The sequence below is a fragment of the Electrona antarctica genome (genome assembly GCF_951216825.1).
Source record: "Electrona antarctica genome assembly, chromosome: 3".
Lineage (NCBI taxonomy): Eukaryota > Metazoa > Chordata > Actinopteri > Myctophiformes > Myctophidae > Electrona > Electrona antarctica.
Window position 1 is genome coordinate 31781284 of NC_136808.1, and position 22500 is coordinate 31803783.

The 22500-nt window shown below is 45.8% G+C and overlaps 1 protein-coding gene across 1 annotated transcript in view; it reads left to right on the forward strand.

Annotated features, from left to right (window-relative positions):
* Window positions 1-2059: 2059 nt before the first annotated feature.
* The window catches only part of znf536 (zinc finger protein 536), a gene marked incomplete at both ends in the record, with an annotated part of 127807 nt that continues 107366 nt past the window's right edge, over window positions 2060-22500 (forward strand). The window contains 2 exons of the mRNA XM_079496287.1: window positions 2060-2222; window positions 11925-13733. Of these exons, the coding sequence (XP_079352413.1) occupies window positions 2060-2222; window positions 11925-13733 (1972 nt within the window). The remainder of the gene's footprint in view (window positions 2223-11924; window positions 13734-22500) is intronic.

The window sequence follows — 22500 nt, forward strand, 5'->3', positions numbered from 1 at the left end:
TGTGTGTGTGTGTGTGTGTGCGTGTGCGTGTGTGAGAGAGATTGATGGCTTGAGTTTGTTCACAAATAAGGTATTTCCTTCTGCGCAGATACTGTATTTATTATTTTCAACTACACTTATACTAAGATTATGTAGTGATTACATATTGATATTGATATTGTAACCATTATAAGCCTACTGTAGATTTAAGAGATTTGACTCATTATTATGTTCATACTGTACATGCTCATTCGTATACAGTACAGCAGGGGTATTCAACTACATTATGCAGGGGACCACAATAGAATGAATTGAAGTCAAGGGCCATAAGACGGTGTTCATGGTTAACCATATGACCACTTGTTGTATGTGTGTGTGTGTGTGTGTGTACGTGTGCTTGTGCTATATAGTAGCCTATAGGACACAACAATGGACATATAATGACATACAGTATTATGTCCACTATGGTAACTTATTAGGGCCTATACTTCATACTGTTGAATAAAATCATTTCTGTCCCGACAATGTTTGACTTGTTTGTCTTGTTTGTGTCCCAGGCTAGGAAGAGGATAACTATAGGAGACATGGGGAAAATGTTTCTCTTTAAAGTTAAAGTTTTTGGTCCAAAAGAAGCAGCAAAAGAAGACCTGTTGTAACACTGGTCAACTTTGTGTAAGTTGGCCATCTGGAAGACCAAGAGGAATGAGGAGCAGGTGCTGCATGGGGTCCGTTGATCCCTTGTTGATGGCAAAGGGGTTAATGGCAGCGCACATCAAAGTAGAGAAGGCCGATAGCCTGGTGGGGGTCGTACAGGTGTGGTGTGTAGGTGGGGCACTATATGCACAGTCACCATTGACAATATCTAATACAAAAGATAATTTTAAATGTAAAATAATATATGGGTCTTCTGTGGTTCGAAAGAATCATGACTGTCTTGTTTTTCTTATAGGCTACTGCAAAAAATGGTTTTAATAAAGCAGTCTTGAAAATCTTTCTTTCTTTCTTTCTTTCTTTCTTTCTTTCTTTCTTTCTTTCTTTCTTTCTTTCTTCTCTTACCTGTGCGGGTCTGTGAAACACTGCGCTATGTTCCTCTTAGCCACCACCATCAGCACGTTATCAAAAAGCATTGCCAGTCCGTCAACATCAGAGACGTTGCAACAACAGGGCCAGCAGCGCCTGCAGTCTGATGATGACACATGCTCACCTTCCTATTGCTGCGCTGCCGTTGACACGTTCCAAAAGCTGTTGCCGTTCATCTTTAGAATCGTAACGCGGGGAGGTGATTGTGTTGATAACAGAGTGTTGTTACGCTACAGCAGCGCGTCTCTCAGCATGCAGACGTGGCAGAGGGGTGGGGTCAAAACCGTTATCGCCTTATCATATCTCCGACAGCTACCTGTCAAAATCAGGTCACAGCAGAGACGCGAGCAGACTCCAGGATGCTGACACAGCCCAATCGCTTTTTCTTTTCTTTTATTTTCTTTTATTTTTTTGTCCTCCACTCTCTCGCATTGTTCGTTTCCGACACAATCCGTCATATGTGAGCCAAGGATGATGATAGTGAGGATAAAAAAATATATTATAAAAAGAAAAAAAGCCAGAAAAGAAGAGATGGGTGAAGGGGAGGAGAGGAGGAAAAAAGGAGAGAAAGTGGAGGGGGGCTAGGGCCGATGGCGTTTCTAAAGAAACTGAAAAGCTTATGAACTGTCAGCGTTCTGTCGGGAGATGAACGGGTGGGAAAAATAGCGCGGCGCATGAACCCGTTTGATGCGTTTGACTTTGTGTAGTGTTAGCACATTTGAGCGAGGTAGGGAGGAGAGGACAATGAGAGACAGACAGACAGAGGAGTGGAGGGGAGAGGTGGGGGGGAAGAAGGAAGTGTTGTGTTGTGTTCTGATGTGTGGATGGCTGGTTTGAAGTGACACTTAACACACCTTCTGTTTGTCTCCCGCTCTGTGTGTGTGTGTGTGTGTGTGTGTGTGTGTGTGTGTGTGTGTGTGTGTGTGTGTGTGTGTGTGTGTGTGTGTGTGTGTGTGTGCGTGTGCGTGTGCATGTGCGTGTGCGTGTGTGTTGCCTTGCTCCAGATGTCGGGGAGGACCTGGTGAAGCCGGCGGGGGGAGCGCAGCCCGCCCTGTCCCAGCACAGAGAGCGAGGCCTGGCCTCGACCTCCAAAGACTGCCCCTACTGCGGCAAGTCCTTCCGCACCTCCCACCACCTCAAGGTCCACCTGCGGATACACACAGGTACGGTTGATTATACTGTAGTTCTATAGAACTACACCTCCCACCACCTCAAGGTCCACCTGCAGATATACACACAGGTACGGTTGACCCCTGTAGAGGCAGGGGTCATCAATATGTCCGTACAATTTGTATACTCTCAGAGTTGCAGATGGTAGAAGGCCCATTCAGGGTTTTTTGGGCCATTTGTATACACTTTAAGAGTTGAAATTAACGCTAAAGCTGCGTTTAGACCTGAATACATACTGTATATTCGCCTCGGTTCGTACTGTTTGTACCGCACCAGGTCTCGCCGCGCCTGTTCGCACAATTCTCGTTTTTGCATTGACTTAATTGCGCCGCTCTAACCATCCAAGTCTGAACGCACCTTACTGATTTGACTGTGTATCAGACAGACGTTTCTGTAATGGACAAAATTTGAGCCTGATTTTCGATCAGGTGGAGGGAAAAAGTTACTAACTACACTAACTGCCTTGGTCTGTGTTGAGGACATGGCACAACATTAAAATGTCCTGACTCCCGTTCACCCATTTTGCTCATAACACATAATTCTCACCCATAATTCGTAATACTATCTTGTTCCGTGGATGTGGTGTAATTGATTCCCCCGGAGAGATTTTCTCTGCGGTCTTTGGTTCATTAGATATTTGATTATAACGTGTTCTCCACCAAATTTATGGAAAAACCTTTTTCACACCACTTTTCTAACTTGAAACCTTTTTTTTCTTCCTTTTTTTCTAACTGTATTCATCTCTGAGGCTTAGGGCTATGGCATGCTTTTTTCATTTTTTTCCATCATTGTCATTTCATTGAGCCCTAATTAACACAACAAGAGTTCAGTGTCCTCATGCAATGACATCACTCGGAGGACAATTTCACACTCACTAGCTCTCAATAACTCAAACAAAGCTGGCCTGTTTACAGTTTGGGGATATGGCGTGAGAGGAGGTATACAAAAGACAAAAGTGTGAAAATATCCAATGTTTTTTTTTGGGGGGGTGGGGTTTGTGCCCAACCACCACCCGGCTTTGTGCTAACCTGTCCACTGTTGGGAAGGTTAAGGCCTCGTCAGAGTAATGATGTGGACAATAGCCAGGAAGGTAGCGAGTTAAGGGAGGGTGGCAGGGTGAGAGAGAGAGAGCGAGCGACTGGCTGTTGTTGTAACTCACTGCGAGGTAGAAACGCCCCACTAACTATCCAGGTTAAAGTCACAGCTAGTCCACACAGAGGGCACCTTACTGCCAAGGACACCGGACTCTAGCTAATAATACAGGTGCATAAAGTTGCCGGACGGCCCTCTGGAGCCATGTAATTCGGTCCTTCCCTCCAGTTCATCCCATATAGTGTGATAATGCTGCTCCCCCCTGGTGTGTCCAAAACATGCCACAGGGGGATGTGGATGTTCATAGTTCATACTGAAACGTCACGCCATAGATTCAGCTTTTGTAAATGTGTCGCCTGGTGTTCACTTCTCAATTATTAGGCTACCTACTCAATATCCATTAGTGAGTTTGGAATGAAACTCAACATAGAAGCAACCGTTCTGTTGCATTCATTGTTGATATATAATTGAAGGGTATATATATTCATAAGAGTAAGTATCATTTGAAGCACGGATGTCGGCGAGTAATTATTTAATTACAGAAGTTTTACTTCATCTCACTCGTACATTTTCGGATATGTTTAGATTATACTTTCTCCATTTTGTCTTTTTTGCCATATTTTATAACTGATCATTTAACTCATTTAACTCATTTAACAATATTTGAAACAAACATAACTAAACTAAACACTATATGTTCATAAGTTTAACATCACAAGTCGGCGTATCCGCGTAGTTCCTCCAGTTGAAAAAATATTATGGCAGTCAAACGAGACAAAATGTAATTTATTTGTCTTTTTGAAGCGGCATTTTGTGCGCTGCCAGCCCAGGATGTTCTTGAACAGCAGAACCTCCTGACCTTTCAGTCTGTTCTTGAACAGCAGAACCTCCTGACCTTTCAGTCTGTTCTTGAACAGCAGAACCTCAATGTCCTGACCTTTCAGTCTGTTCTTGAACAGCAGAACCTCCTGACCTTTCAGTCTGTTTCTGAACAGCAGAACCTCAATGTCCTGACCTTTCAGTCTGTTCTTGAACAGCAGAACCTCAATGTCCTGACCTTTCAGTCTGTTCTTGAACAGCAGAACCTCCTGACCTTTCAGTCTGTTTCTGAACAGCAGAACCTCAATGTCCTGACCTTTCAGTCTGTTCTTGAACAGCAGAACCTCCTGACCTTTCAGTCTGTTCTTGAACAGCAGAACCTCAATGTCCTGACCTTTCAGTCTGTTTCTGCACTTCAAAACTATGTAATCCTCAAGTGCCAATAAAGGCGCTGGGGCTAAAACGCTCACAACTGAAAATGGAAATCTCTTACAGCTGAGAAAAATCAATGCTAGCTTTTCTTTATCCCCTCCTCTCTCCCTCTCTCCCTCTCTCCCTCTCTCTTTCTCTCACTCTCTCTCTCTCTCTCTCTCCCCCCCTCTCCCTCTCTCTCCCTCCTCTCCGTGCACTTAAAAGGCAGAATGGGAGACCACCCGCGCTGTAAGCCCGCTCTCTCTCCCCGTCTTAATAAGAGGCACATACCTCAGGCCTAGAGGGGAATCAGAGTGCACGCTGCATGTATGGCGTGGTAGCACGCCTGGTGTACTGACATAATTAGGATCCCTGTGTTAAATAGCACATCCAGGTCAGAGCCGGGCCATCTCCCTCTTCAGTACGATCCTCACCGCATGCGTGTTGCGTGTGTGTGTGTGTGTGTGTGTGTGTGTGTGTGTGTGTGTGTGTGTGTGTGTGTGTGTGTGTGTGTGTGTACACGTGGTTTCACGCGAGCGAATGTGTATGTTTGTGTGTGCGTGCGCTATTGAGGGGCATCTGTTACCTAGTGTTGAGAGAGTTGAGTTATGTGTGCTTTGAGTGGTACAGTAAGGGTCCCCAGTAGGGCCATATTTCTTCCAGGAGGAAACAGAGGCCTCATCCCAGGCCTGACGTTAACTCAGTCAGCACTGCGCACGCACACACGCACGCACGCACGCACGCACGCACACACACACACGCAGGCAGGCAGGCAGGCATATTAAAGTAAAGTTGCAATCTGAATTCTCCTATGGATCATACAGTAATCGCTTTCAATATTAAAAAAATATATATGTTTTTATGTTCCACTATTAGTATTATTAGTATTATTATTACCCGTATTATTATTATTATTATTATTATTATTATTATTATTATTATTATTATTATTAATATTATTATTATTATTATTATTATTATTATTATTATTATTATATATTTTAGAAGTAGCCAAAGAAAATCTAAAATCCTGCAGTGCCACAGAGTGACACGTTGTGAATTTGAACAGGGGCTTATTTAATATAGGGCTTAAGTGGTTAAAACACTCTGGTCTGAACCACATGAGGAAGAGTCTGCATCTGTTCATTAGTACGTCCATGAAGAATAAGGACAGAAGACACAGAGATACTTCATTGAATGGAATGTTTCCTTCACACGCACGCACGCACACACGCACGCACAAACGCATGCATGCACGCGCACACACACGCACACACACACGCGCACGCACGTGCACGCGCACACACACACACACACACACACACACACACACACACACACACACACACACACACACACACACACACACACACACACACACACACACACACACACACACACCACACACAAAGACTATCCTGATGCATCTACAACATGTGGCCTTTAAATCTTCCCTAACTTAATCACAGCAACTCTGCGGTGACATGGTGATTACATCCAAGGGATGACTTTTACAGCGGCTCCACATCCCACTCCACACACTACACTACGGTCTGTGTGACACTGTGGAGGAACCCACCGGTGACAGGAGACCCCCCTTCCCTCTCAGCCTTAATACAATGTGAGCAACACAATAGAGTTGCTTACCGAGCCCCGGTGTATATACAGCCGGCATTGTGCGAGCACAACGCTGAGATTAATGACCGGCTAACGCCGGCTTGAAAGGAATGAAGTGAATTTAAATTTCTCTAAAAGTTAAAGAGCTAATGTTACAGTATTAATTTCCTCTTGAACAGTGAGTGGGAAAATATCCATTAGCGAAATTAACCACAGTTTTCTAGGTAGCGAACATTGTGTGGCTGGGGCGCCTGCTACAGTGTGGGGCCACAGCTAATGAACACACTGCAGAGGGTGATATTTCATTATACAAATTAATGCTCACATTTTAATGGGAAAGTCACATAATGAATCTAGGCTTCAGTGACAGCAATTAGAGGCCCAGATTGTCCCCTTCTGGACAAGGCACTATTTAGCAGTAAGCAGCTGTGTGTAAAAAAAAAAAAAATGGAAAAAAGGTCCTCGCTCTTGACAATGGCCACACATAACTTCAGGCAGGCCCCAGCGTAGCCAATAAGAGTCCCCTCTCCCACCTTTAAATGAGGAGTGAGGGAGAGGAGAGGAGTGGAGGGGAGGGGAGGGGGAGGCCTTGCCCATGTCACTTAACCTTAACCTAACCTTGTAATCACAATGAATCAGGGGGGACCTGTGATCTCCCTCCTCATTCCTCTCTCCTCCCTTCTCCTCACCACCTTCCCTGCTCTTACCCTTTATTCTGTCTACTTTCATCTATACCACTACACGCACGCACGCACGCACGCACGCACGCACGCACGCACGCACGCACGCACGCACACACACACACACACACACACACACAACACACGCACATGCTCAAATGAATGTGTCTGAAGGTTAGTTATATCTATTCAATGAAAAATGGATATAGCCTACTTAAGAAAGGCTTTGGACTAAAACAATATTGTCGCTGTCAGCATGTCTGAAATGTGGAGTAATTAGTAGTTACGGTACTTTTTTAGTCACACGCAATTGGTAATAATTTTCATTGGTTAAATATTCATAAACCCCACAGACAGTCAGAAACAGTTAACTTCCACAACTTCCACAGTTAACTAACACATCTATAATGCTCATGCTCACTCACATAGCATCGCGCTGCGACACTTTGAGAGCTTGTAGATCACTATTTAGCTACTGGAGATGCAGCCGTACCCAAATGGAATTCCACACAGAGGACAAATTCTTTCAATGTATAATGCTGTGTTCAAGTTCAGGAGAGGTTTGAAAAAGGCAATTCTCCTTAATGCTGCCTTCAGGGTATGGCATGGAAATGGGGGCATTTCTTTCACCCTAGCAATTGCTGCATTCATGGTGTGGAGACGGCAGTATTTTACAGATGGGTAAAAGGGCCGAAGCCCCCTTTGAGCCACCATTTGCATTGTGAGCTTGTAGATCAACAATTTATAATACGTTTGTGCGCCGCCGCCGTACGATGAAGTCCGCCCGGCGACAGCGAGAATATAAGTAACATCCAGTGAGACAGTTGGTTTTGAACCCTGCTACCTCTAAGGTAAATCTCCCTGCCATGATCCCACCAGTATTGTCTTGCTGTCACTCCGTGCAGGCATATGGAAATTCATCACGTAGTATGTCATATCTATTAGGCCCTTTTTAATTGCCCCTGCGTACAGTCTTGGGCTGTTTATCCTCGCATGTTACCATGGCGCCGTCACAAATCACACCAGGCCAGATGAAATCATTTCCCGTCCACGTACGAGTGGAACGCTACAACATACCAAGGAAAATAAAAAAATTCTGACATCAGCCCTGCAGGAAAGGCAGGGAGGGATGATTTACTCTCGGCAGCAAGGTGTCACCATTTTATGAGCTATATTTTTTCAAATCACCTTCAAACTTAAACAAGCTCAGGAGCGGATTTCCTCCTATTTCTCTAGCTATAGAACATGTCTTCATCAGAGAGGCTTGTTTATCTTTCAGCAGAGGTTAACCACTTAAACCCACGTCCGCACGCAAACGCGTTTTTGGCCCATAAAATGTAATATTATTTTTAAACTCCGGCCACAGTGTAGATTAAAAAAAAAAACCTCTGTTCATGCGTCCCCGTGTGGACAAGAGAAACAGAGGTTTTGGCTCGCTCCATCACTTTAGCTATACGTTGTCATGTGGACAGAGAGATTTATGTAAACGGGGCAGTGTAGACGTGGACATTTTCAAAAACGAAAACAAAAATGCTCAGTTTATTAAAAAAAAATACCCGTTTACGTTTTTATTTATTTTTCTGTCTACACCAAATTTCTTTGCCAAAAATATCCGATCTCAACAATCTCAGGACTGGCGGTGGTTTCGGCTAACGTTCCCCTCAGAATACGCACGCTGGGCTTCAAGTGGTTAAACGCAAACCCAGGACCACCGCCTCTATACCGCCGCCGCCGCGACGACAAGAACAACAGCAGCAACGCAAAAAAAGTTTAACGTTCTATTTTTAAATCCCGCAAATTGCAATTTCCTGCTTTTGTTGCGGGCGGTGATCTGTCATGTGGCGGGGAGGTTGTGCTGTTTGCGCTGATATCAATTAAAAGTGGATTAACGGGTACATAATGACCTTTAGCAGTAAATTGTGTGTAATGTTGCAAGGCAGGATACAGTATATTCCCCAGATGTCACACCAGGCCCCTGACGTATGATGGAGCAGATGTCTTAGCCGCTCCAAATGGCCCACTAAGACACAGTCACACACACACGCACACGCACACACACACGCACACGCACACGCACGCGCGTGCGTGCGTCATGCACTGCACACAAGCTGACAGACACCCACCAAGGCGAGTGGATGTGAGCGCTCGTATTCGTCCTTGTTGCCACGGTGAACGCTGTAGATCTAGCTTCCATAATGGAGAAAAAGAATGCTATAAATCGATGCTCCTCAGAGGGCACACCCCGGACGCATTTTCAGTTATCCCCGAGATAACATCAAAGGGGACGCATCAAACTAACTTTCTTTCTTTTGGTCGTCATTTCAGATATCGAGATGTATAAATGTATCCTTATTTCTCCCCCGTGTACATTATTTTATAAGAGAGAGAGAGAGAGAGAAAGAGAGAGAGAGAGGGAGGAGAGAAAAAATCAGATCAGTCTAATTTGTGTCTAATTTGGCTCCTAGAATATCATTTTGTCCAGTTAGACGAATTGAGAATGATCATTTGCATCAGGGACGTTTCCTTATTAAATCAGCACCGAGGCCTCTGTTCGGCAGCTCACAGGAGAAGCACTTATTGGGTTAAAAGCTCATCTCGCATGGTTTATTTTAAATATACTCTATGCTTCATAGCCACTCTAGTGTAAAATAAAAGATATCACATCACTCTGTCTTTCTATGTATAGTGCAGGGATATCTGTCTCACATGCTCGCTCTGTCTCACTGTCTCTCTCTCCCTCCCCTCTCTCTCTCTCTCTCTCTCTCTCTCTCTCTCTCTCCCTCCCCCCCTACTGTTTCCACCTTAGCGTTTTTCTTTTGTGTTTTCTTCCATTCTTTGCTCTCTCTTCGGTATCAATATTGTATTGAGTCGGTGTTTGTGGCCCTTTATTTGAGAACTCCGCAGTAGGTCTGCAGATCGCACAGTCTTTTTCTGGAATGGTGCCCTCCAAATAATGATAAATTACTTGAGCAGTATGCCATTTGCTAATTATATCCATGATTTACTACACAGCCCGACTTAAATCATTCAAACCAGCCTTGCGTAACAATGCAATTTTTCCCCCTTTTTTTCTTTTTTTGTTTAAAAAATGGTTTCCATGTGTATAATCTAAACATTTTATGGCCACATACACACACACACACACACACACACACACACACACACACACACACACACGCACAAGCGCACGCACACGCACCCCCACACACACACACACACACACACACACACACACACACACACACACACACACACACACACACACACACACACACACACACAAGCGCACGCACACGCACCCCCCCCCCCCCCCCCCACACACACACACACACACACACACACACACACACACACACACACACACACACACACACACACACACACACACACACACAGCACATGACAAACATCCCTCATAATTCTCGACTCTGTTTTTGGCTCTTTCGCTCTTAACACACTTAAACTGTTATCCCTCATATACAAGTTTTCCGTTCCCAGAACTTTTTATATGTGTATAAAAAAAATCTAGTTTAGCATTTTTCTTTTCTTTTTCTTTCGGTTCATTGTTTAATGATTCCAAATCTGGCTCGCGTTCCAAGCCTATTATAATTGCTAGCAGGATGCGTTCTATTTCAACCTAAGTAACTTATCATTACAAATGCAACGGAAAAGATCCACTTTTTGGCAGAGTTACGCTGGTGTTTTACCCTTATCAAGAAACACTCATGAATATTCATACGTGTTCAGAGAGTAAATACGTGTATGTAAATGTTCCACAATAGATTGAGCCCATCCTTTAATATAGTAAATCTCTTTGATCTATGCGTACAGTGCATGATTCATAATGTCCTTTATGATACGACTACGCTCAAACACATTCTTACGCCAGCATGTGGTTCACATATGTAGCTCGCTGATTTTCCTTTTCTTTTCCTTTTTTCCCCTCCCCTTGATTTTTTCATCATCTACTGACTTGAGTTTCATACGGAGTGTATATACGGTCCATATTTCTGCTTGGCGGCGGCAGTGTGCTGCTCGGTGTGGAAGATCTTCTGCCGCGGCTGATTTATGTCTCCCAAAGATAAACTGCAAATAGAGAATGTCCGAGAAATCGCACTCCCCTCGCCAATGCACAGGCCCTGGCGACACACACGACCAAAACAGAGGCATGATGAGCCACCCACACACACACACACACACACACACACACACACACACACACGCACACGCACACGCACACGCACACGCACACGCACACACACACAGAGAGAGAGAGAGAGAGACCACACACGCGCATGCACGCCAACACACATAGAGACATAAACTGTGCACGTGGCGCCCCAGCACCACCACCACGTCGCTGCTCATACAAACAAGAGGGAGATAGGGATCGAGACAGTTTTGTTGTCTGTCAGCTGAAAATATGATATCTGTTATAGTGGACTGAAAGAAAGTGCCATATGGTGAAATGTTCATATTTTTATGGCGTCGATGTGAATGATGGCTCACTTGGCGGCACTGGATCAAGCTGGATCGACCTCTATTTGCACGCACGCACGCACGCACGCACGCACGCACGCACGCACGCACGCACGCACGCACGCACGCACGCACGCACGCACGCACGCACGCACACACACACACACACACACACACACACAATAATCGCAAACTGCATATAGTGAGAGAAAAAAGAGAGTTTGCTCAATTCAACATATCGGTTTATTTTTTTCTGTCATCAGCTAACTCTATAGATTTGTTTTCCCTGTTCATTTGGGTTTGTAAACTTGTATATCTGTTTTGACTACACAATGCAATCCAAATGCAGTGCAATTACCAGACAGCTCAACTTATTTTATGGTAGTTAATGAAATGAAATATCATTTTATTCATTTGACCTCAATTCTTTAGTTTCGGGGGTGGGGGGGTTACATGACCCTAGGGTCCACATTCCCTGTTCCAATAAATAGTCCTTGATATTGAGTCAGTCTAATAATCAGGGTAATTATTCAATCTCTCTTTACCGTCTCTCTCTCTCTCTCTCTCTCTCTCTCCCCCCCCCCCCCCCCCCCCCAGGAGAGAAGCCCTACCGATGCCCTCATTGTGACTACGCTGGCACCCAGTCTGCCAGTCTGAAGTACCACCTGGAGCGCCACCACCGCGAGCGCCAGAACGGCACTTCCGCCGGCTCCGCCTCCGGACACCACGGCCCCTCCTCCTCCTCCGAGCACAAAGACGACCACGGGAAGACGGGCGGCGGCGGCATCTTCGCCCGCCCGGACGTGCTGCGCAGCGTCTTCAAGGGCATGCCTCCCAGCCTGGACTTCAGGGGAGGAGGACCGCTGTTGCCGCACCAGTGGGCGTCGCCCGGCATGATGTCTCCCCGCGAGAGGGAGCGCGGCGGAGAGCGCCACTTTGACTCCGCCTCCTCCGCGGAGAACCTGAAGAGCTCAGGCTGCGGCGACGGGCCGTCCTCGCTGATCTCCGCGGCGACGGAGAGCCCCGCCAGCTTCTCGGACCTGGGCAGGGCCTACCAAAGCATGATGGGAAACGGAGTCCACTTCCAGGGCTCCCTGCAGGCGTTCATGGACAGCTTCGTGCTCAGCTCCATGAAGAAGGACATGAAGGACGGCCAGAGCCCGGCGGCACCGCTCCAGAGCCAACGCTACTACGACAGCGGCGAGCCCAAGGCCAAGCGGGCCGATCCCGACAGAGAGGAGAGGGCTGAGACCAATAAGCCGAAAGGCAAGCCTGGGTCCCAGTACGAGCCGCTGGACCTGTCGGTGTCGGTCCGGCCCGAGTCCGGCTCCGGTTCTCTCCCGGGCTCCTCGGTCACCATCCAGGACAACGTGGCCTGGCATGGCTGCTTGTTCTGCTCCTTCTCCACGGCCTCCATGGAGCTCATGGCTCTGCACCTCCAGGCCAACCACCTGGGGAAGACCCAGCAGCACAAGGAGCTCCACCACGGAGAAGCCTCCTCCACACACCACCCCGCCGGCGCCAAGAGCCTGACCATCGACCGAGACGGAGATGGAGAGAAGAGCCAGGGAGGCTGGAACAATCACCTGGACGCACACAACCCCTTCCAGAGCGACTTCTACCGGCAGTATAGCGGCCTGTACGACGGCTCCCCTGGCAGGGCCAGCCAGGGCCTCCAGGGTTACCAAGGGCTGGACCTGCCCGGCCAAACCCTGGGAGGAGGCACGTCCTCGGCCGGGGATGACCAGACCTCCGAGAGGGGCTCCTGCGGGCTGGCCGAGGACGACCGGGGAGGCTCGGACGAGGAGTTGGGCAGAGCCGGAGGGGAGACCCCACCATCGACCACCCCCAAGAGACAGCAGCGGCTCCGGAACAACTCCAATGACGACGACGACGAGGAGGATGAGCTGGGGGCCGAGGAGGAGGAGGAGCAGGAGGAGGAGGAGGAGGACAGGGAGCACGATGAAAGGATGGAGGTAGAGAGGGAGGACGAGGAGACTCCCTCCCCAGACCCCCACCACCCTCACCACCACCACCAGAACCACCAGAACCACGCCTCCATGCAGCAGCTCCAGGGGGACTCCACCCCTCCGCCTCCCCCCACCGCCCAGAGGGGCGGAGGCGTTTTGTCGGTGGCTTCCTCCACCATGGCGCCTCTCTCGCTGGCTCCCCAGAGCCAGAACCAGGGCCTGTCCCTGGAGAAGCAGTGGCAGCAGCAGGGCCTGGGCCTGGGCCTGGCCGCGGGGCAGCCTGCGGGGCAGCACAGTCACCTGGAGCAGCAGATGAACATGAACATGCTCTCCGTCCTCCGAGCCTATAGCAACGACAGCCTGGCCGCCTTCAACGGCCTGGGGGGCGCCGGGGGTCAGGCGATGAGCAGCATGAAGAGGCCACCAGACGCACCCGGTGAGTGTGTGTGTTTTTGATTGATTGAATACTTTATAAATGGTAAATGGTGCATTTAAATAGCACTTGTATCCAAAGCGCTTTAGATTGTGCATTACATTCACCCATTTCTCACACACACACATACACCAATGGCGGAGGAAACCATGCAAGGCACCAACCTGCACACATCGGGGGCAAGTAGGCGTTTAGAGTCTTGCTCAAGGATTCTTGGACACTAACTCTGGGGGAACCCAGGATCGAACTGGGAAGCTCACGGTAGCTGTTCAGTACAGCCGTACAGTTGTACAGTAGCTGTTCTAGCTGCCTTCGCACTTAGTTGTTATTATATAGGAATTACTGATGATGATAATTATTTATATACAAAATCATTGTCAATTTTTTTTTGTCAAAGTACAATTCACTGCAATATCTAATATATATATTTAATCAAAACATTAGATTTTCTCCATAATGGCCCAGCCTATAGTCCCAATGATGACTTATGGTACAATATATGTGAATTTACGTGCACAAACCACCTTATACTTAGTTGACCTATACTGTATACTAGGTCTGTACCTTTTTTCCCTCTACACCAAATATCTCCACCAAAAATATCTGATCTACCAGCTGTGTTGCAATGTGATGTGAGCTTGTAAATAATGTGCTATTTTTGCTGAACGTTCAATCCCAGATTAGGGAAGCTAGAGTTCATGTGGTTTAATTTTCCTATCTCCATTCGCCAAACAGGAACCCACACACACACACACACACACACACACACACACACACACACACACACACACACACACACACACACACACACACACACACACACACACACACACACAAATACAAGACAGACACACAAGACAAAACCACATACTATATCTTTTTTTTTCTTTCGGGATGCTCATAAATAGCATCTCAGAGTCAGACACTCACTGAAGGCCCAGAGATTGTCTCTGAAGTGATTTCAGCCTCATTTCAAACAAGTTTAGAAGCCATCGGCCTGGCGTGTAGCAACAGATTAATCTTTATTACACGTTTATATTAGGGGGAGTGTGGCGCCTCCCTCTCCGCTGGCCGTGCGGGAGGGAATTGCCCTGGGTGAGAGAGAGAGCAGGACCTCGGCTCTCCTCTGCCTTCTCCTCCACATGTCTCTTAACTATCTTAGCTCTCATAAAGCCACCTCCCAAAAGCCCATTACTTTATAAGAGGCGCCGATCTATGACCCTGTGAAAAATGAACTGTCAGCTTTCATGTTTCCACTAAGGTTATACGGACGCTCCTTGAGGCTTGCGAGGAGGAGGAGCTTTGGACTTATTTTTGTATTCATGTACTCGGGTGGGTTGTTTGTTTTACACAGGGCAGTTCATGGTGATTTTAAACACGGGGGTCATCAATGTGACCGTACATGGACATGGACATGGCAAATCTTTCATTAAAACAAACAACTAAAAACACTAGAGCCAGTGTACAGTGGCTGACTTGCCAGTCTCCAGGTTTTCTTCAGAATATTGGTAGGACACTGATTTAGTTCATGCAGAAATGCCATAAAAGTAACAAAGTACGAGTGTGTTGTTTTTGATGCTATTAAGCCATTTTGCTGTGGGGATCCCCTGGAACCCCCTGGGGGTCCCCAGACCCCACTTTGAGAACCACTGGCCGAGAGTGCCCAGAAACGCCACTGCCGGGAACCATAAAAAAAAATCCAACAATGAATGAGCTGATTTTAACATAGGGACATTAACAGGTTGAGAGCTGCGTTTACCAAATTCCCATTGACGTTAACACTCTAATAAAGACACGGCCAGACAGGTATTCAGAGCTCGTTAAACCAGGTACCAAATACAGAACATGCCTAATGGGCAGTGGTGGAACAAGTAGGCTACTCACATTATTTACTTAAGTAAAAGTATCAATACTTGGAATATAGAAATACTCTGTTACAAGTAAAAGTCAGGAATTCAAAATGCACTTTAGTGAAAGTACAAAAGTATTGGCGTCAAAATGTACTTAACCCATTCTGAATGGGAACCCCTTTTGGTGTTTTAACTAAGCATTATGTTATACTTTAGCTATTCAAAAATAGCAGATCTACAAGCTCATAGCGCGCCTACGAGCTTGTAGGTCTGCTTTTTTTGAAAAATCGTAAAAATGCGGCACAAATCTTTGAATATATATTCTTTCAGAGCGAAGGTTTTTTTTATTTCGACGTCAGTCTAAATGGGTTAAAGTACCAAAAGTAAAAAATAACTCTTTCTGCAGAATGTCTCATTTAAAGTTCTGCATAAAAATCTTTTGATGCAATCATGCAACACATTGTGAGCTTGTAGATCGGCTATTTTCAAATGGCCAAAATGTATACATATAGTGCTGAAGTGGTTAATGTATGTTTTGTAGTAATAATCAAAATCTACAAGTATAGTAAAGTAAGTTTTCAAATAAATGTAGTGGAGTAAAAGTATAGTAAAGGTAAAGGCTGATAGGACTGGGCCTGTAAAAATGAGCCCTGTCTGTTTTCTGACCGGTTAATTTTCAACGTGACCATTATTTTCACTGACGTTTCTGTTTGTCTTTAATGCTTTGAAAAGTTCAAAGCAATCACTTCAATATATGAAAGTGAAGAAACAGAGCCATGGAAATAATAACAGTAATACACTTGACTTTTAAAAAGCAATTTATGAGCTGGGCTACAAATTGCTCCATCTACTGTATGCGCACTCTCAGCTTTCCACTATCTTAACACATTAACACACTATTGACAGTTATACTCGACTCGGAATTGATTCTCATCACGTGGCACCCAAGCACCACCACTTTCATCCACCAGGCAGTGGTGTACAAAGTGCAAAGGGTTGAGGAATAATAACCCACTCTCCCTCTTTAAAAACAAACCTGTGTTCTCCATCGTGTCTACTGGACTAGTATACACTTAGCATTTATGGTAATATTATTGAGCACTCATTTTGTATGTCAATACAGTACTTTAGTTTGAGAAAAATGTCCATCACAAACCGGCATGTTGATGACCCCTGACTTAATCAATGTAAGAGTTTAATCAGCTGGTGAAATCTTGGTTTTGTTTTTTGGGTGGTTTGACAGCATCTTATCTACCTAGATAACTGTGGTGTAGCTAATGTAAGGTTAATCTCACAAAACACATTCACACACACACAGCCCCCTCTGTGACCTCCCCTTCACTGTAGGGTTGCGACTCTTTCACATCCAGAACTGGGGGTGCCAGGCGAAATGGTTTATGGATATGGTTAAAAAAAATGTCGTATCGAAACTGAAATGGTACAGATGTCTGTAGAAAAGACGGGGATGGCAAAATAACGATATTCAGCTGTGAGACGATTAAATGTGTTTTTCTGAGAGGCCGTGCTGAATTTAACACAGAAGCACATTCCTGACATGCTGCTTAGGGAACACACTCCACAGTGCTTCTGTACTTGGGACTAGTCTAATACTGTACACAGATTGATTATATGGTCTAGTTAAGTATCTAGAATTGTCCAGTTTATTTTTCTTATTTTCACCTAGACTCAAACCCATTTGAACCTGGAACCACTTTTCGTTGTTATACCTTTCAATCCGAGAACCCCTTTTTGTTGCTATATAGCGTCATAGTGACATTTTATTTTTATTTTTTTCTTCCAGAAAACCTATAGGTCAGGATTTAGAAGGCGTTTTTTAGAATGGGCCTCGGGTCTAAATGGGTTATGTAGTTTTGCTTGTGCGCGAGTGAGTGGATGTTAAAGAAAAAAAAAGGTACATCTTTTCATTTGATTATGAGAGGTCATGTTTAGATTGTTTTAATAGCAGATCTTTTTCTTGACACTAAGAACACAGTGGGAGTGTACTGTACACACTGATAATGATGCTTCACAGCTGTGTCTATGTGACCTTTACGGCCAACAAAGCTCTATCTGTTGTCATGGAGCGAGCGCGGCTCGTCACACACTGCATATGTCATCATTATAACGGCATCTTCACCTCCGTCAATATGAGTGTAATATTTGTTGCTATAAACAGAAGGGAAAAAAAACAACCTTTATGAGACAATGCCCTATTTTCGCCCCTCTAATCGGCAAGCATCTGACGGCTGGGCGTCGTGACGTTGTCGGTTTCCACTGCAACTTAGAACGCTTGACCTTTTTAGATAAGGCTTTGTCTCCGGAACAAAAGCCCATCTTATGTGTTGTGTTTTTGTCCTAGCCTGACTCAGGCATGCAGGCATTCATTGTGGTAGGAAGGCTCGACCAGTGATTATGTATCATATACTGGGGTGGCACTGGATACTCACCCACGTAACCACAGGCCTATTCAAAGCTCTTGGATGGCACTGAAGATAGCGTAGAAACATACAATCACTTAGATAACAACTCTTGATAAAAATCAACGCGAGTGTACGTGTGCCTGAATCTGTGCATGAGTCCACAGTATGTGTGTGTATTAACCCATTTAGGCCTGACCTCAAAATTAAAAAGAAATCTTCTAAATCCTCCAGGTTTCTGAAATAAATATTTTCACGATTTTTCAAAAATAGCAGACCTACAAGCTCGAGCTTGTAGATCTGCTATTTTTCAATAGCTAAATTATAACATAATGTTTAAAACATTAGGGGTTCCCGCCCAAAATGGGTTAAATCCACAGTGGGCGATTTACAGACGTGTGGTTCTACCTGACGTGTCTGAATGAATGAATGAATGAATGAATGAATGAATGAATGAATGAATGACATTCATTTTTGTGTCTTGTCATAAAGACCGGGACGTGGGATTATGGGATTATAAAACACCAAAAACAAGTATTCTGCCAGTATTCTGCCACTGCGAATATCTTATGTTAAAAAATCCCAATCTCTTAACCATATCAGATCCAGGTTTCCACACCTACTAAATATTATTTACATAGTTCATGATACAACGAGCAGCAAATTAGTGCAAATCCCACTCTTCTTCTAGCACGCCGCTATACCTGCATCCAGAATGGATGTCTGAGCGTTTGTGCATGTGTGCGCAGACATTATGTTGCAGCCTGTGTACAGTTTTTTGTTTTTTTTACTGTCCTTGTCAAGGCCCTGACAGGCACCCTTGGGCCTCCCTTAGCAGCCAGTCAGCAGTGCTCAGCCTCTAGTGTTACAATGTTCTCTGTGTCACATAACACTAGCCTCTGCCCTACCCAACAGGTCAGGCAGTGTACACACGGCCAAGCCCAGACAGCTTAATACATTCACAGCTGGACAGAACACTTCTGAGAAACAAGGGCATGTTTTGAACCGACGTTCGCTGCCTTGGCAAAAGCTTAAGGGTCTGCACCCTGACTGCCTTGCTTAGAATAAGGCCAGAGGTAATGCATGCATGCATGCTCGCTCCCTGGAGGCCTTGTTGGATTATCTGGTTGCTACAGTTTATTTGGGTTTTATTTAGCTATTGAATAGCTATGTCCCGCTATCACACACACCACACTCACACCACACGCACGCACACACGCACACACAAACTTATCATGTTGCGTTTACCCACGGCGAATCCCAAGGGCCACGCATTCTACTGTTATTTCAGGGTGCATGGGGTGGTGAGGCCAACCACAGGCACAAAAGAAAAAAGAAAAGGAAAAAGCAACTCAATTCAGATCTTGCAAAATGTGATTATCTGGAGTGGGTTCGCATTAGGTTTGTATGCAAATAGAGCATAAATCATTAATATCGAAATTCTCCCATGAATTTGCGCGAGCTGTTGTAGGGCACGCGCAACGCGGACGCTCGATGGAGAGAGAGAGAGAGAGAGAGAGAGAGAGAGAGAGAGAGAGGGTGACTGTAGTGGCAGTCTCTTCATTAGTATGCATGGGGGGTGGGGAGGTGTGTCGTGGAGGCGTCTACGTGCACCTGGGCAGTGGGCACATACACAATTACACACGCATGCATGCACATGCGCGCACACACTCTCACTCTCTCTCTCTCTCTCTCTCTCTCTCTCTCTCTCTCTCTTTAAACCACACCTACCACATGGCTTGGGGATTCAATTCATCAATAAATGACATTAACTGCAGCCGTGGCCATGCTTGGTCTTTGTAATCACACACACGGCGTGCCGAGGACAGACAAGGTATCTGGTTACTGAGGTTCGGTATGCATTGAAGATTGATATGAGCCTGCAGATGTGCTTAACACAATCGATACTTGGCTCGCAAAGGAGGTCTATCTATAGCCATGCATTATCAAACATGAAGTATTACATTATTCAAACAACGCCGGCCACGCACACTGTCAGAGTAGTGTGTGAACACTGGTTCTCACACCGTATTACTTTGCATCGTCGCCACGGCACCAACATTCATTTAACATCTTCAACCTGTGTCCAGCAGGCCTCAGCAGAGCAGAACTGGCAGCAGGTTGAACAGAATATTGATGCTGGGGTATTGGAGGTCCATAAAAAACCTATTCATACTGCAGTTTTATAGGTGTTGAGGTGACCACCGTTTCTGTGGTTAGTAAAGACACAGAGACATGTGTTGGGGTGTATTTCAACTCTGCATATAGCGAAGGTATAGGAGGGTGATACATTGTGGGCCCTTTGGGTTTATCAGTTTACCAAAAGGCCCTCAAAGACCATACAGAATATTCACCATCTCCTCTGTCACTCACAGAGAGAGAGAGAGAGAGAGAGAGAGAGAGAGAGAGAGAGAGAGAAAGAGAAGAGAGAGAGAGAGAGAGAGAGAGAAAGATATTTTTATTTTTACAAACAATACATAATTAGTTGATTTACTATAGATCAGCTATTGTCAATTTGTCACAAATTACAATTGCATGCCCTCTATAACTAAAATGATAACGATTATTAATATATTATTTTATTAAATGATATCTCTTTTTGTAATAATTGATTAATAATCTATTAACTATTGTACCCCTACGAGTCAAGACTTCATTCTCTCTCTCTCTCTCTCTCTCTCTCTCTCTCTCTCTCTCTCTCTCTCTCTCTCTCTCTCTCTCTCTCTCTCTCTCTCTCGGTGGTGCGATGTGTGCACAGGGTTAAGAGAGTTGTGTTGTCCACTGCAGGCACGTGCACACAAATAATCAAAGGAGGCTTCAGCCACTGCCCATTTACCTGTCTGTAAAAAACTGCCCTCTCCAGACGATGAATACAGCATTTACTATGGTGAAAGAACTGCAAATGCCCCCCGTTCCTTTCTATGCATTCAAGAGAATTGCCTTTTTCCGAACTTGAACGCAGCATTTTACGTTGAAATAATTTGTCCTCTGTGTAGAAATCCATGTCGTACGGCCACATCTCCTGGTGCGGGGTCACGCCCCAAAAATACTGATCTACAAGCTCCCGGTGCGCTGTGACTGTGAGCTTGCATCTTGCATATCAGCTATTTTCTAAATATTTGGACAAAAGTGGCTTTTCAGCCAATGCCTCTCTGACATTCTCAGCACGCTGCTGTACTTTGGTTTGTGACCGCGTCGCCAGTGGCCAACTATCCCTGTCAGAGGGAACATTTCTCACTATGTGGGATTTGAACCCGCGAGCACCCATGTCGCGTGCACTCGCGGCGCCCCCTTGTGCGTGTGCGCGCGCGCGTGTGTGTGTGCATGCGTGCGTGCGTGCGTGCGTGCGTGCGTGCGTGCGTGTGTGCGTGCGTGCGTGTGTGTGTCATGCTGAACAGGTTCTTTAAAGCGTTGATGATAATTAAAGACATATGGCAGGTTTGGTGGGCTGGCTGTGAAGCACAGATGTAGTGAATCACAGTTGGCATTACTGGTCTAATTTTCACTTTCTCTCTTCTCCACAAGGAAATATAGGCTTCACACGTACGTACGCACACACGCATGCACGCACCCACACACACACACACACACACACACATGCGCGTGTGCATGTGCGCTAGTGCCGACACACTAGCTGAATCCATGTCTTTTTATGTATGTAATCAACATAGAAAGTCGGCACTCGGCACTCATTGCTATATTCTGAGCACGTTAGACCGTGTGCCTCTTTGAATGTGCCTCAAAGGAAACTAGAAAAGTCTAAATGTAATCAGTAATGTTATTAAAGGCACTGGGAGTTAGTCCATGCTCACATATTTTAACTGTCTGATGTCGTAATGCACGCACGCACGCACGCACGCACGCACGCACGCACGCACGCACGCACGCACGCACGCACGCACACACGCACGCACGCACGCGCGCATGTACGCACGCACACACGCGTGCACGCACACACACACACACACACACACACACACACACACACCATAAGTTGTGATATGACGAAAGCTGATAATTGACAATAATGCTGTCCTCATCAGGTGAGTAATTACCATTCATTTGGCCACTGTCAGTCTGCTAGCAAGCATGCACAAATGCACACACATACGTGCACACGTTGCTTTGACAAGTAGAAAGGGCTGAGGTATGCATCACTCACTGGCACCCCTGTGTGTTCTAATGAGTGAGATGGATAGACAGCCTGCTGTCAGGGAATTATTCACTATACGTAGAAAAAGGAGGGGGAGTTCACATGGCACCTTTCATACATAATGCCGACGGCAGAGGCCATACCCCACCAACACTTCTCACAAATAGTCGGGGAGGGAGAATTCCCGCCAGGGACGCTGTGTGCGCTAAAGGGGCGTGTTCTCTCCTCCCTCTTGGTTACTGTGATACTTTCTCCTGAGGTTAAACTTTGGTTTAGGCATAGTTTTTTCAACATGTAACGTCAGGTCAAATGTTGGGCAAAATGTGATGTCTTTGGAGTGACATCACGCA